Source organism: Sorex fumeus, unplaced genomic scaffold (genome assembly GCF_029834395.1).
Source record: "Sorex fumeus unplaced genomic scaffold, SorFum_2.1 ptg000024l, whole genome shotgun sequence".
In the NCBI taxonomy this organism is placed as follows: Eukaryota; Metazoa; Chordata; class Mammalia; order Eulipotyphla; family Soricidae; genus Sorex; species Sorex fumeus.
This window is the reverse complement of record NW_026606081.1, coordinates 15,226,340-15,241,266: the sequence shown is the minus strand read 5'-3', so window position 1 is coordinate 15,241,266 and position 14,927 is coordinate 15,226,340. Positions and strand designations below refer to the sequence as shown.

General features: G+C 51.8%; 1 protein-coding gene across 1 annotated transcript in view; it reads left to right on the top strand.

Moving 5' to 3' along the window:
• The window catches only part of SGMS2 (sphingomyelin synthase 2), a 76,803-nt gene extending 63,425 nt beyond the window's left edge, over positions 1-13,378 (top strand). The window contains exons 4-6 of the mRNA XM_056114364.1: positions 2,716-2,869; positions 7,681-7,847; positions 8,987-13,378. Of these exons, the coding sequence (XP_055970339.1) occupies positions 2,716-2,869; positions 7,681-7,847; positions 8,987-9,190 (525 nt within the window). The 3' untranslated portion in view covers positions 9,191-13,378. The remainder of the gene's footprint in view (positions 1-2,715; positions 2,870-7,680; positions 7,848-8,986) is intronic.
• The last annotated feature ends 1,549 nt before the right edge of the window (positions 13,379-14,927 follow it).

Genomic DNA, 14,927 nt, shown 5'->3' with positions numbered 1-14,927 from the left:
CTGGCCCAGCAGGGTTGGAGTTCCAACCAGTCTTTCCTCAGAGCTGCCCCTCCCTCTCAGACCCTGAGTGCCCCAGAGTGTCGGCGGGGAAGAAGGGAGCACAGTCTGTCTGTTGGGACGGGAGAGCCCCGTCCCCCGTGGTGGTCCCAGCACTGTCCCAAGGTAGGTGGGAAATTAGTGCAATCTGCAGACACGTCCTCCTGCTTCTTCAAGGTTTGGGCCAGAGAACTGTGATTTTCCAGAGCCATCAAAGCAGACAGTGTCTGTAATTCAACTGTACACATTGAACTGAAATGTGGACTGATTTTCAGTGGAGCTAATTTAAGGCACAGGCGATGTTCTGAAGCATAATGAATGCTTGCAAGGGGTCATTGCTGCATGCTGGAGGAAGGAATGGTCACAGATGAGAAGGTAGGCCCATTCCGGGCACAGACGAGGCTGCAGGGGTGAATTACTGTGGTTTCCTGACAGACGGTCTCGTCTCCTCCCAGGAAGGGCTGCAATTTGGGGAGACCACATCACTGAGTGGACGGTTAGATAACCAAGCTACAAATACTGGGCAAGGCCCGGCCAGACCCTGGAGTGGTCTGTTGTCCTGAGCACGTGGCGCTGGGAGAGGCTTGGTGGCCGGGACTGGGGGCAGGATTGACTGAAATATGGTCCTGACACCAGCATGGTGACTTGTGGCTCCATGTGAGAGAGGAGTTTCCTGTCCTTGTGACTGTGAGATCACTTCCTGACTCAGTACAGTGTGTGTGTGTGAGTGTGTGTAAATGTGTGTGACTGTGTGTGACTGTGTGAGTGAGGGTATATGTGTGTGGGGGTGTGAGTGTGTGTATGGGTTTGCGTGTGTGTGTGTGTGAATATATGTGTGTGTGAGTGCGCGAGTATGTGCATGAGTATGTGTGAGTGTGAGTGTGTGTGTATGTTGGGATCTGGGGGGGATAAGATCTCCTCATCTTGGCTTCCTCCCGCATGGCTCTTGGCCAGTGAGCCATCCTGGAGCGACGGTCGCCTCTTTGCCTTTTCCTTTCTCTCATCAGTGGCACTCTCCTGGCTCTAACTCAGATTCACCCCTGGGTGGGGCGCCGGGGACCATAGGCTGTGGCGGGGTCAAACTGGGGTCAGCTACATGCACGGCAAGTGCCTTCCCTGCTGAGCCGGGAAGCCCAATTTAAGAGACAGACGATGACACTGAGTGTTTAGAGACTGAAGACTTGAGTTGGGGCGGGTGTGTGTGTGAGGAGTCATCTCGAGGGGCCAGAGCGAAAGCACCACAGGGTGGGCACGGCCTTGCCTGCAACTGACCCAGCCTTCATCCCGGATATCCCAGATGGCCCCTAAACCTGGCAAGAGTCATTCCTGAGTGCGGGGCCAAGAATAAGCTCTGAACCTGCCAGGCATTACCCTCCCCCCCCCCCAAAAAAAAAAACGAGAAGAAAAGTCACTCTGAAGCATCAGAATCCCCCGAAGGAAGCATGTTTCCTTAGGATTCTGGAGCACAGTGGCTGGGGAGGTGCAGAGCAGAAGGACCTGCGTGGGGGTTGGGGAGGCCTGTCCGGGTGCCCCCAGCAGCCCTACAGCTCAGCACAGCCCTCTTGTGGGTGCCCGTTCGTCCTGTCTCCCACAGTCTGCCCGGACACTCCCAGGTCTGACTTCCAGCTCTGCTCACACTCCAGGGTTTGTGACTGGGCTGCCCTGAAATAAACTTTGGAAGATGGTTCCTTGGAAATGGCCTTGTCTGCTCTTAACCCTGTCCCATGGTATCTTATGTTAAGCTAGCTGGGTCCCTGGTCCAGAGACACTAATTTGGGGCCTTTATTTAGGGGGTGTCTCACCTAATGGTGCTCAGGGCTTACTCCCAACTCTGTGCTCAGGGATCACTGCTATTGGCACTCCGGGGACCACAGGGTACTAAGGGATCAAAGCGGGGTTGGCCCCCTTCACCCCCTGCACTATCTGTCCCAGGATTAGTCATTTTCAAGGCTACTAGTACATCACAAAACCACTTTCAAATTACTTTAATTATTCATGTTGCAGCCCATCTTTTAATGATGATTTTCCTTCCAAACCTGTCCTACATTCTCGATGCTGTAAATTTAGTTTCTGTTTGATTACTGTAAGTGCTTTGATTGGATACTAATATGACCAAATGAACTACTTGAACACGGCATGTATATGCTGTTCACTCCTGGACATCCCGTACAGGGCCGAGTCCAATATTAACCATCCCAGACCTTCACTCCCCCACAGAGAGGAAGAACCAACCCTGAGCTTGATCCCTAGCTCTGTAAAAATATCTTTATTAATTTTTTGTGTCACACCCAGCCATGCACAGGGGTTACTCCTGGCTCACGCACTCAGGAATTACTCCTGGCAGTGCATGGGGGACTACATGGGATGCTGGGAATCGAACCCGGGTTGGCCACGTGCAAGGCAAATGCCCTCCCCACTGTGCTATGGCTCCAGCCCTCCCTCCCCCCAAAAAAAACTCCTTAAATGCAGAATAAAAACGACAAACTGAATCATTTAAAAAGTGTTACTCAAGCAGTCCCTTAAGAATGTCTGAATCTTGCCACATTGAATTAATTCCAGTGGGAGATGCTGCCCAACGCTGCCCGCCCAGTCTGTGACCTCTTGCAGGAGGCGGCAGAGAGACCCCACTGAGGCAGCACATGAACGTGTGTTAGTGACTGTTCCCCCTCGTCTCTGCAGCTCAACGGGGACTCCCAGGCCAAGGTTCAGCGGGTCCTGCGGCTGATCTCCGGCGGGGGCCTGTCCATCACCGGCTCGCATATCCTGTGTGGTGACTTCCTCTTCAGTGGCCACACGGTCGTGCTGACCCTGACCTACCTATTCATCAAAGAATGTGAGTAGCAGCTCATGGCCACACCCCTGACTCCAAGACTGGGTCCCCCTCGCAGCTCGGGTTCAGGATGGCTCTTGTCCCCAATTCCTGGTTATCGACCCTGCCCGGCGGCAATCCCTGGTTGCATCTGTGGCCCTAACTATCACTTCACTGAGAAAGTCTCAGCTGAGATTTAAGATTATTTTCTTTTGCTTTTTTTGCTTTGGAACCACACCCAGCATTGCCCAAGGGTCGTGTCTGGAGGTGCTTGGGGGACCCCCGGTGGGGTGCCAGGGATCAGACTGGGGTCAGCAGCATGCAAGGCCTGAGCCTTACCCCACGCTATCTCTTCAGTTAGATCATTTTCCAATCCGGAGTTGCAGGTGGACGTGAGGGCCTCCTCTCTGAGCTGGGATTCCTGGAAAGCTTATAGAAGATGAGACTGGGGCAGCGGGGGTAGGCATTGTTAGAGTACGCCCAAGGGGGGTTGCCAAAAAGCACAGAGAAAATGCCCTGCCCCAAGGAAATGGAATCAGTACTCTAAGCAAGCGAAAGCCAAGTTCGACTAAGAGTAGTAGCGGAGACTGAGAGAGTCAGAGAGGAAAGTGTCTGCCGGAGACGCAGGCTGGGCAGGGCGGGGAGGAAACTGGGGGCGTTGGTGTGGGAAGCTACACTGGCAAAGGGACAGTGTTGGGACTTTGTGTGACTGAAACCCCATCAAGACAAGTGTGTATAAAAAGGAGGAGGAGGGAGAGGGAGGGAAGGAGGAGGGAGAGGAGGGTAGGAAGAGCAGACATAGGGAAAACTCAGTGCTTAGGCTGGGGATCAAGTTTTGTCTGCCGTGGAACCAAGCTGCCAGCACCACGAGGCCCGCCCACCAGCCCACTTCTGGTTGTAGCCCGAGCACTGCCAGGGTCCCCCCGTATCTCCTCGCCCCAGTTACCCAACCGCTGTATCCGCCCACATATTGCAGGAGTGACCTCTGTGCCCCCGAGCACCACTTGGGAGGTCCAACGAGAATAAATAATCAAAGAACATTTAGAATAATAAGAGCTGGACAACTCACCCCGGGCCAGGTACCAGCCTACGCCCTAGATACGGAACAACTCCCCTAACTCCCACACCCACCCACGAGGGCCGCTCCCAGGGGGAACTGAGGCGGAGTGACCTGGCCACGTCCCTCTCTGAGTCCCCAGAGATCTGTGACGGGGCTGTGGGGGCACTGTCTGACTCACAGGAGGGAGGGTGAGGAAGGACGTGGCCAGTTAGTGACCCTTGGCAGCCCCTGCTGCCCTGCACTGCTCTTCACGTGTGTGGATGCTGCTTCCGCAGGGGTCCAAATCCACCCCCCCCACACACACACACACTCACACCTGCCACTTGCTACCTGCTGAGGGGGCGGGCCCGGGCCTGGTCCAGCACCAGGCTCTGCACTGCTGTGCCGTATCTGCCTGCTTGCTTTATTTTATTTTATTTTATTTGCTTTTTGGGTCACACCTGGTGATGCACAGGGGTTACTCCTGGCTTTGCACTCAGGAATTACCCCCAGCAGTCCTCAAGGGACCATACGGGATGCTGGGGATCAAACCCGGGTTGGCCGCGTGCAAGGCAAACACCCTACCCACTGTGCTATTGCTCCAGCCCTGCTTGCCTGGTTTTAATACTCTCTGCCCCCTCCCTCTCCCTCTCCCTCTCTCTGTTTCCATCTCTGTCTCTCTCTCTCTCCCTCCCTCTCTCTCTATCTCTGTCTCTATCTCTGTCTATGTCTCTGTCTCTCTTTCATTTTATGGGCCACACCCAGCAATGCTCAGGGGTTACTTCTGACTCTGCACTCAGGAATTCCAACCCTGGCAGTGCTCTGGGCACCCAGTGCTGGGATTGAACCCGGGTCAGTCATGCACCCGCCCAGCAAGGGCCCTCCCTGCTGGGCTGCTGCTCCTGCGTCTGTGTCTGGGCTTTTTTCCTGCCTTTTTTTTTTAAAATTTTTTATTGACTTATAATGAGACACACAGTTACAGGCTGTTCATGCCGGGGTTTCAGTCGGTTCTTTCCTGCCTTCTTCCTCCTCTGTTGTTGATACTGGTCCGGAGACGATGCTGCTTTGGTTGCTGATTAATGAGAGAACTTTGCCAGGGCTGTAAATTATCTTCCCTGGGGCCCCCATCCCTTCCAGAACGATCTCAGAAAGCCTAGCCACAGCATGTTCTCCTGGGGATCGAGCAAACCTTCTCGGCTTGCTGCCTCACGGGGCCCGCCCGTGGTGTCACTCGGTGTCACTCTCCAACAGTGCAGTCGCGAGGGTGTGAGCTGACCCACTCACAGGAGCCGACCCGGTTCCAGAGAGGCCGCAATGACCAGAGCTAGGTCGCCGGCCTCTGTTCTTCCATCTCGGGGCAGGCTTCAGCCACTGCTTTCCAGGGCCAACGAGTGTCAGGGCAGGGCCTTGCATGGCGGCTTCCTGGGAGTGCCTGGGGGCTCTCAGTCCCCCCCCCCCAAGCCTCATTTCACTCAGCTCAACACCTCATGGGGGGACACTGTAGGCCTCCTTCTCCAGGTCCACTTCGTGTTGCTTTTGGGGCTGAGCAACAGCCAAAGGGTTACGGCCAGACCAAACATTGGGGCGCTTAAGGTTCCAACTGCAGGGGCACTGGGGCTCTGGGCTGCAGCTGAGGGTGCGAGGCACCGCCCAGCCTGAGTGGCACCAGGAACAGCCCCGGGCACAAGGCTGCCACCATCGCCATTGCCGCTGCTGTGGCCCAACACCTAGAAAGGGGCCAGACAGTACCACGACAGGGAGGACGCTTGCTCTGCACGCAGCTGACCTGGGTTGATCCCCAGCACCCCCTACAGTCCTGCCAACCCAGCAGGAGTGATCCCTGAGCACAGAGCTGGGAGGAAGCTTGGAGCACTGCCGGATGTGAGGCCCCCCCACTAACACCAAACAAAAAAACACCTGGAAAGGAGAAAGCTTCGCGAAGCCATGGGAGGGAGGCAGGTGGGGGACGTGGGTGGGGAGCCGGATTCGGGTTCTGGTGCATTAGTTCTGGTGCTGGGTTTGGGGGGAGGGGTGCTCGCCCACAGTCTGGGGTGCCAGGGCTGCTCCTGCAGTGCTCAGAAGCCACACCGTGTCAGGACCGTGTACATCTCAGTCACTGGTCCCATGAGTTCAGCCGGACCCACACTGAGCCTCACAGAGCAGCTGGGGCGCTGCACCCCCAGCCCAGCCCCACCCATGCGTCAGGCCTCCAGGGCCTTTAACGCTGTAGGAATCCAGGAGGGCAGGACGAGAAACCATCAGTGCCACCTTCAAAACCAGAAAATCAGGGTTTGGAGAAAAGCAGCAGGCAGGGCGCTTGCCTCGCATGCAGCCCACCTGGGTTCAATCCGCAGAATCCCCGAACTCCACCAGGAGTGATTCCTGAGTGCAGAGCCAGGAGTAACTCCTGAGCATCACTGGATAGGGCTCAAAAGGAAAAAAAAGAAGAAGAAAAACGCAATAAAATAAAAATCAGAAAATAAGTCTTCAAAAGCAAATACGGGTTTATCGTTTTATGTTAACACTTGGCACTTTCAAATGAGCAACAGCTCTGTCAACAGAAAAAAATAATTATGTCTGAGTGATGCTGATCTTACCTGAAGTTCTGCAAATGCCCTCGTCTGCTCCGTGCCTGGTCTGGCATGGGCAGACTGTTATCCCCTCAGTGAGCAGGAGACTTCCCAGGGAGTGGGAACTGGGGCTCTTGTGCATCTGGGTGTAGGATAACATTGGTTTGTCCTTTCTGCCTTGCCACAGGAGCTTAGGTTTATTGGGTTACTCCCATCACAGTGCTCCCAAGGCACTCCCATTCCTCTGTGTTTATTGTAACCTCTTTCTTTGTGCTCTGCTTCCCCAACAGGTCAATTGCCTTTATCTCCTAATCAGACTCTGTTAACTTGTAATGTAAACATTGCTTTTCTCTTCTCCTTATGTCCTTTGCACAGTTACTTCAGAGCAATGTCCTTTTTGTACAGACACAGGTAGACAGTTAATGCCGTGCTTTTGCAACTTGGGAGTTAACTGACTCCGAATGATATTCACCCCTGGGCATCTGTTTTCTAGACTGAAGCCTCAGTTGCCCTTAATTCCTAGCACCCCAAAAGCAGAGTCCTGATGAGGAACTGGATGGACCCAGGGCATGCTGTGAGCTACCCTGGCATCGAAAAGGGCCTGGCCGAAGCACCACAATACTTAACGATAAGTTAACAGCATGGTCATGGACAAATGCTGTCATGATCCAAAAAGTAACAACTAGGTTAGGACCCTGCTAGGGTTAGGAAAGATTAATCTGGCCTGAGCACTGTAGTCTGGGATCTACAGTGAGATGCCCCCAGGAGAGCCACCCTGCATGTACAGAGGGGATGCGAGAGGGAGTCCATGGGTGTCCCCTACTCAGCCCCTCCCGCCCCATCCTCATACTGCATGCCTGTAGGAGCAGGGCCAAGCGCCCCGGAGGGGGGGCATGCCAGCCTAAAGAGGAAGATGGTGGAGGACAGTGTCAGCCACGGTGACAGGGGCCTCCGGGGGAGGGCAGGATTGTCCTTTGAGGCCCAAAATCCCGCTTATGGCCCTGCTCCTTCCTGCTTGTCCCCTCAGCCCCCCTCTGCCTGGGAGCTGTGTCTCACCCCAAGTGGTCAGGGTCTGAGCAGCCTCCACGGAGATGCTGCCGGCCTGCCCAGGAACCTTTCCCCATCTTTTGGGGGTGCCATCAGTTTCCTTCTCTGTGACCTCCTGGCCTGGGGCTCCCTGAGGCCCTCGTCTCTGCCCTCAGTAACGCCCCCTCCCCTCCCTGCAGACTCGCCCCGCCACTTCTGGTGGTACCACCTGGTATGTTGGCTGCTGAGCGCCGCGGGCATCATCTGCATCCTGGTGGCGCACGAGCATTACACCGTGGATGTCATCGTGGCCTACTACATCACCACGCGGCTCTTCTGGTGCTACCATGCCATGGCCAACGAGAAGGCGAGTGGGGGTGGGGAGGCTGACCCTTCTCTGCCCTCCGAGGGGCTTTCTGTCCCCCACAAACACGCACCGGGCTGTTTCGCCCACGCCCCCCCGCTCCTTCCAACCAAGCCCACCTCAGCAGTGAGGGGCGTGAGGGACAAGCGTGCCTCGGCAGGAGAGGTGGGGTCTGAGCAGCTTGTCCAGGCACGAGATGTGCAGGGGCTGAGCCTGGGGAGACTCTAGAAGCTTCTGTCAGGCTGTGAGGCAGGGAAGGCGGCGCCCGTGCTGCGCTGTCGGGGGGACTCCAGCCTCCCCTGGCAGCCCTGAGCCCTGAGGTCCCTGCATGTCCTCCCTCATTCCAGGAGACCTTTTTTCCTGCCCCTCACTCATTCCCAAAGGGCTGCAGCTCCATTTGCTTTTCCGGCCACTTGTCCCCAAAGGACCTGCTGAGGTCAGTCTGTGAGCCGGGACTGGCTTTGTTGTTGTTTATTTGGGGACCATGCCCAAGGATACGCAGGGCTGACTCCTGGCTTAGTGCTCAGGAATTACTCCTGGCAGTGCTTAGGGGGCTGTATGGGAAGCCAGGAATCAAACCCAGGTTGGCCGCATGCAAGGCAAACACCCTACCCACTGTACTATGGCACCAGCGCCATGGCTGCCTTCTCCCGGGAGGCATCCAGTGTTGGGATAGTAGATGGACAGCCATCCCAAGGCTGTCCCTGGTCACTTAGTCTCTGTGGCCATAGGCCAGCGTTGGTCTCCTGTCTCCGTGCTCCTCCGCGCACTCTATCTGATACCCACAGGTGCCATGGAATCAAAGTGCTCCTCTCCACACCCAGGATGCCCTCCCTACCTCCCGTAGTGACTCCCCTCCCTCCTTCATCCCTGCTCCTGGGGGATCACACCCAGGACGCCCTCCCTACTGCCCACAGTGACTCCGCCTCCCTCCTCCATCCCAGGGGAGGCAGTGGCCAGAGGGCTTCACTCCTCCCCTCCCCGCATTTGGACAAAGGCATGAAGCTCGTTTCTGCCCGTGTCCCAGGCTCCGTTGCATCCCCTGGCAGTGGCTGCAAATGGCGGCTGAACTTAGTAGGGAAATAGTGGGGCTCGGGCCTGGCAAGCTGTGTCTCACTGTCCTCTTTTCCTCCCCACTCCAGAACTTGAAGGTCTCCTCACAGACTAACTTTCTATCTCGAGCCTGGTGGTTCCCCGTCTTTTACTTCTTTGAGAAGAACGTCCAAGGCTCCATTCCTTGCTGCTTCTCCTGGCCGCTGTCCTGGCCGCCCGGCTGCTTTAAATCCTCCTGCAAAAAGTATTCCCGGGTCCAGAAGATCGGCGAAGACAACGAGAAGTCTACCTGAGGGGCGAGACCAAGGCAGCGGCTCTTAGACCCGAAGAGCTGCTGCTGTCACCAAAGGTATAGTTTTGTAAATTTTCAGAGAACTGATGGAAAATGAAGAAGTGGACCAAATTTTATATAAAGGATTAGAAAGATGAAGTATTACCCTTTGGCTGTTTGGGTTTGGGTTTCGCATTCATCCAGAGGAAGATTCTCCCGAAGCCTTTGTTCCTGATGACAAGCCCGCCACCACGGGGACGTTAGCTGAGAGTTTGTTCCAGATGCCAAAGAACCAGCCCCTCCCCGCAGCCCCCGCCACCAGGCTCACTCGCCTTCCGACTTGTCTCCCTGTGAGGTCAGAAGAAATTGTTAATGTTTTCAATAAATTCCCTGCCTGTGTCTCCGACGACCTCCGCGGGACGCCCTGTTGCTGAGAGAGGGTGAGCCCAGGCGTGTCGGAGGAGGACGCCCCCACAGAGGGGAGTGTCGGGGGTGGGGAGGGCACACTTGACCCCACCCTGTCTGGCTGCTGCTCCCCCCCTTTGCACCCCCCATCACTCTGGGTTGCTGTTGTCTCCGATGGTGATTTGGTCGAGACAGCGGAAGGTCACGTCTGTGAGCTGGGGAGCGTCCAACAGCTACACCTACGTGGGAATCGTTCCCGGCCACAGCTGGAGGGAACACGGGCAAGGCTGTTACTGCAGGACGGCGCCTGGTGTGCCCACAAGTGGGCCCCCCACTGTGTGTGTTGGGGGGGTAGGGAATGTGCTGGTGGCCTGCGGGTGCAGACACTGAGGCCCAGACTTGGGGGCACGGGCTGGCAGGCTGCTGGGGTGACCCCGGGGTGTGCCCTGGTTCCCTGCTGATGGGACTCTCGGCAGGACAGCTGGTTACAGCCCTGGGTGGCTTCTTCCTGGTCCCTGCAGAAGGGACCTGAGATTCCCACTGGCGGGGTCCCATGGGGGTCTCGGGGCATACAAACGAGATTGTTTCCCTTCAGCCCCCAGCATCCACCCCATGCTCATGTAAGCGGGAAAATTATGGCAGACAGTGAGTGGCAGCTCGGGAAGAGGGAAGAGGCGTTTCTAAAGTTCTTTCAGGTGATACATCCCCCCAAACCCCCCTCCCCCCCACCCAAGGTGGATTCGCAAAATCCAGTCGTAGCTCACGCTGTCGTAGCTACTTTTTGGTTTGATACAGTTGAATCTCTGGGGTGATTTTGGGCTTAGTATAAGATTTCTGATCACCTCCCAGATTTCAGGTTGCCAGAGCAGCCAAAGCTGCGTCAGCAGGAAGCGCGGCCCCTGTAGCGAGGTAGTTCGGAAGCTGCTGAAGCTGAACACCGCCTCTGCTTTGAGTGAGAAATCAGCCTAAATGTGTCATCCGACGCTTGTCGCACACCAGATTGACCTTTAATTTGTAAGCACAATACAGATCTCTTCAGAGACTCACAGCCCTTTGGTGCTAAGAATTCTGTGTTTTCAAGCCAGCCCCGGCTCCCACTTAGAGAATCCCTGCAGGAAAGCGAGCAGGATTCAAAGGCAGGAAGAAGCTCTCTGATCTGGTTATTTCAAACAAGAATCAAGACGGCCTTGGCAGGGTCCACAGAGTAGGAAGTTTGTCTAGTATTTATGATGACGTGAACCAACAGGAAGTATATCTACCGATCAGCCGTTTCTATACCGTTTTCACTGACTTTTCTTACTGATATTGACTTTTGTGATGGAACCAGGGATTTGCTTAACACCGACATCCTGCTCTCTGGCTGGGAGGGGCCTGGGCCGTGTTCTCCTGGCTCTGTCTAACTCCTGGAGCCTCTCATTCAGGCAAAACAGCCCGACATGCCTTAGCATCTTAGCTTTGTCTCTGGAAACCCACTTTCCCTTCCGTTAGAGAAGGAAAAGTATTTAAGCTTTGAAAATGTCTTCGTGTGTTGCTCATGGGAGATCCTTGAAAACAGGAAACTTGTCATTTTAGTTAAGAATCCAGTTTTGTTTTTCCTTTCTAAAAGGAGGGGGATGCCATCACCTTCCAAAGAACTTTAAAAACATCCGTGAGGGACACCTGAGTCCCAGCTTCTGTCCACCGCTGGTCACAGAGCCCTGGGGTGCTAAGGAAGTCTGTGGTGTGAAGGACCCATCCACATTTCCAGACGCTAAAGTAAGAGGGAAAAGTGAAATCAAGCTCCCTGTAGGACAGCAACCCTGAAGGGAGCTGCGATTCCTCAGTTTCCCTCTTGGGAGCTGCCTCTCCTTGCTCATTCCCTGAAGCCCCCCCCCCCCAGCCCTGATTTCCGCACTTTGGGTGGTCCTGCAGCCAGAGGGTCTTCCTGCGACCCACCTACCGAGCCTTCTGTGCCATACAGACAACATTTTACTCTAATGAGGCTACATTGTTTTCGAGATTCTTTCAAATGGAAAGAAATTCCCCTGAGATTCTATTTTAGGAACTTCTTCTCCCCAGCTCTGAAAATAAAGCACTCCCCCCCCCCCAATCCCACACCCCACCCCAAGGACCACCCAAAGTGGTTTTGAGCTTTTGTTCCTTTCCTGGTCTCTGAGAAATGGAGTCTGGCCTTTGCCGGTTCACCCCGGTTTGCACAGAAGATGGTTCTTTGCTGGACACTAGTGCCCCCTTGTGGAAAGGTGTTATATGACTTGCCACTTTTTAAAGCATCAAGGGTTTTTTTTTTTTTTAAAGCATTTGTTTTGTATTGTTTTTACCAGTAATCTAAAAGCTTTGTGCAAAATAAATTATTTTATTATTTTTATTTTTGGTAAAAGAAATTATTTTAAAGGCATATGAAACCCTTCTCAAAGGGTTTAGATCACAGGGAGTTGCAATTCTAATCTTTCATCCATTTAATGGAAAAAAAGAAAACAGCCATTTTTACCTCTGATTCTCACGATCGTTAATGTCTCCCTTTATAACTACCTACACTTTGTTTACTTTGAAACACCAAGCGTCCTTCTTGTGATGGGTTTTGCACATGTTGGAAGTCGTGCAGTTGTTTTTTTTTTTTAATTGAAAATTCGTATCTTGTACTTTGACTCTTTGGAACATTTTATTTAAACACTTTTTGTCGTCGTTTTTATTTTGCACTGTAAAATTTATGAAAAATTTAAACCAGTCTTAATATGCTTGTTTCTTCTGTAGTCTAAGTGTGAGAAAGAGTAAATGCGTTTACAAGTTTTAATCAAATCGACAAAAGACTCTTCCATGTGTTGGAGGCTCTTCTTTTTTGTACATAAAAAGGTTTCTTGTATTTTTTTAATGTCATTGTGCTACTCTAATTTAACTTCTTTTGACTTAATTGCTAAAACATTTTGTTAAGACGTGCTCTTGACACACTGAAAATCCATGTCAAAAGTACCCAAAGTTACATTTTTATATTAAGAAAGACCACCTAAGCCCTGATTTATTTTATTACCCATTAATCAAACTGTAATATGTTCTAGTTGAATCATGAAAGAAGATGGTTTAGTTGTGGAATTATTTTAAATTGTCTCTAAAAGAAGAGAACCTATAAACATAAGCTAATCCAGTTGCCAAGTTGAAATTTATTATTTTATTTACCTCCTATGCAATGAATAATGCTGCAAAATGTCAAATATACAATTATGTTACAGGATAATCACAAAAGAAATAGCATTACAGTTTCAGAGGGAGCCGACTGCATTCTTTCAGAAACTTACTCTACTGTTTGAATGTGTTAAGTGCCTTGTTGTAAAGTAAATTTTGAGTCAAGAATTCATTCTTTTCCTGGCATATATTTTTCATTATGATGTATACTATGTCCTATGGTAATCGTTTTATTAAATGCTTATGTTTTGATCAAATATTTGTACATTTCGGAAACTATTCTCTCCACCAGAACCTTAATCATTGGTCTGCCGTTCCGGCTTTAAATTCAAGCTGTTTTGTTTTCTTGTTTTTAAAGAGGAAACAATCTTTGTTCATAATTGTTTCTGCGCTTGTGCATCTCTGTTTGTAAAAACATTTCAGGAGGAATTTGGGAGTGTCACAATAGTTTGTACTTTAAAATGCTGTTTTACACTTACATTTTAAGTGCCTGTTAGTTAAAACTAATTTATGTTTCTGAAAAAAAATACATGTACATGGTTTCTGATCTCTTTGGCTTTGCTTAAAAAAGAATAAAGAGCCTATACTTTGTATTTACCCAATAAAGGATAGTGGTGTCAATTGTCTTTTCAAAGTTAGCATAACTGCTTCTTCTTTCATTTAATATGTATACATTGCTTTTTTAAAGCTATTTTTAAAGTTTTTTTTCATTTTTTATCATTTTATTTATTGAATCACCGTGAGAGCAGTTACAAAGCTTTCGGGTCTAAGTCTCAGTCATACAGTGAAACACCTGTACCTTCACCAGTGCCCATTCTCCATCCCCAACAACCCCAGTATACCCCCATCCCACACCCTCCCCCTACCTGTGGGGCAGATGATTTCCACATTACTCTCTCTCTACTTTGATCACATTCAATACTTTGACACCAGACCCACCATTATTATTTGAGATTTTACCCTAACACTCAGATCTGCTGAAAAGGCAACTGTAGACAATTTGTTTTCTATTGCTGGTTATGAATAACATATGATGTCACATGGCTGCTGCAGTAGTGGCCGCACGATTTTGAAATTCCGAAATTTTAACACTTAAATCTGGAGGGATTTCTGCCAAAACCTGCTGGGTTCCGAGATTTTCTCCTGAGTCTCTGAGATCATGGCTGTTAAGCAGCTTGATCAGGAGCCAGAAAGGCCGTTCATGGGCGGCAACTCGGGGTCTCGTGGGGACGGGGAGGAAAGGGCCGGCTCCACCCCCATCCCACGAGGCCCTGCGTGTCTTGTCACTGAGGACCCAAACCTGACTGTCCAGTGGCCTCTGGAGGATGGTGCCCACCGAGCCGCCTAGGGGGAGCAGGCGGAGGGACAACACCCTTTCCCCCCTGGGGTGGCCCGACGACAGTAACCTACTGTGGGGTCCAGATGCATTTCTGCCAAAAGTCATTGGGTTTCGAGATTTGTTTCTGAATCATATTTTTAAAGTTTTTAAAAGTTGGTCCAACTTACTAAACTCTGTTACAGACACAATCCAAGTAGAAGCCACTTCTGTGGTTTTAAAGCCTGTAGAAGTCTGAGTTATGTTTTATAACTAAAGCATATAAAAGACCATTTAAACTACAGTGTAAGATTTTCCTTAAGAATAGTATTTAACTAAATGTTTGCCATTTCCCCCTAAGCAGGACAGTAGTAAAACTTCAGTTTTAAGCCGATGTTAAAACCAGCAGCTGTTACTAGAGGGGGCTGTTTGTCAGCACTGTGTCAGAAATGGTGAGGAATTTCCCGCTAATGGGACTGGGGTAGGTTAATTTGCCTGCCTGCAGATCTGAGATGGAGACTTGTTCTGCAGAGCACAAGGTCAGGCACCGAGGGGAAAGGGCACTCCTGCAGGTCTGCTTCTCGGGGTGCACATGGGTGGGGGTCTGCTTCTCGGGGTGCATGTAGGGTGGGTCTGATTCTCGGGGTGCATGTGGGGTGGGTCTGATCCTTGGGGTGCATGCGGGGTGGGTCTGATTCTTGGGGTGCACATGGGTGGGTCTGATTCTCAAGGTGCACGTGGGTTTGGGTCAGATTCTCAGGGTGCACATAGGTGGGTTTGATTCTTGAAGTGCATGTGGGGTGGGTCTGATTCTCAGGGTGCACGTGGGGTGGGTCTGAGTCTCAGGGTGTATGTGAGTGGG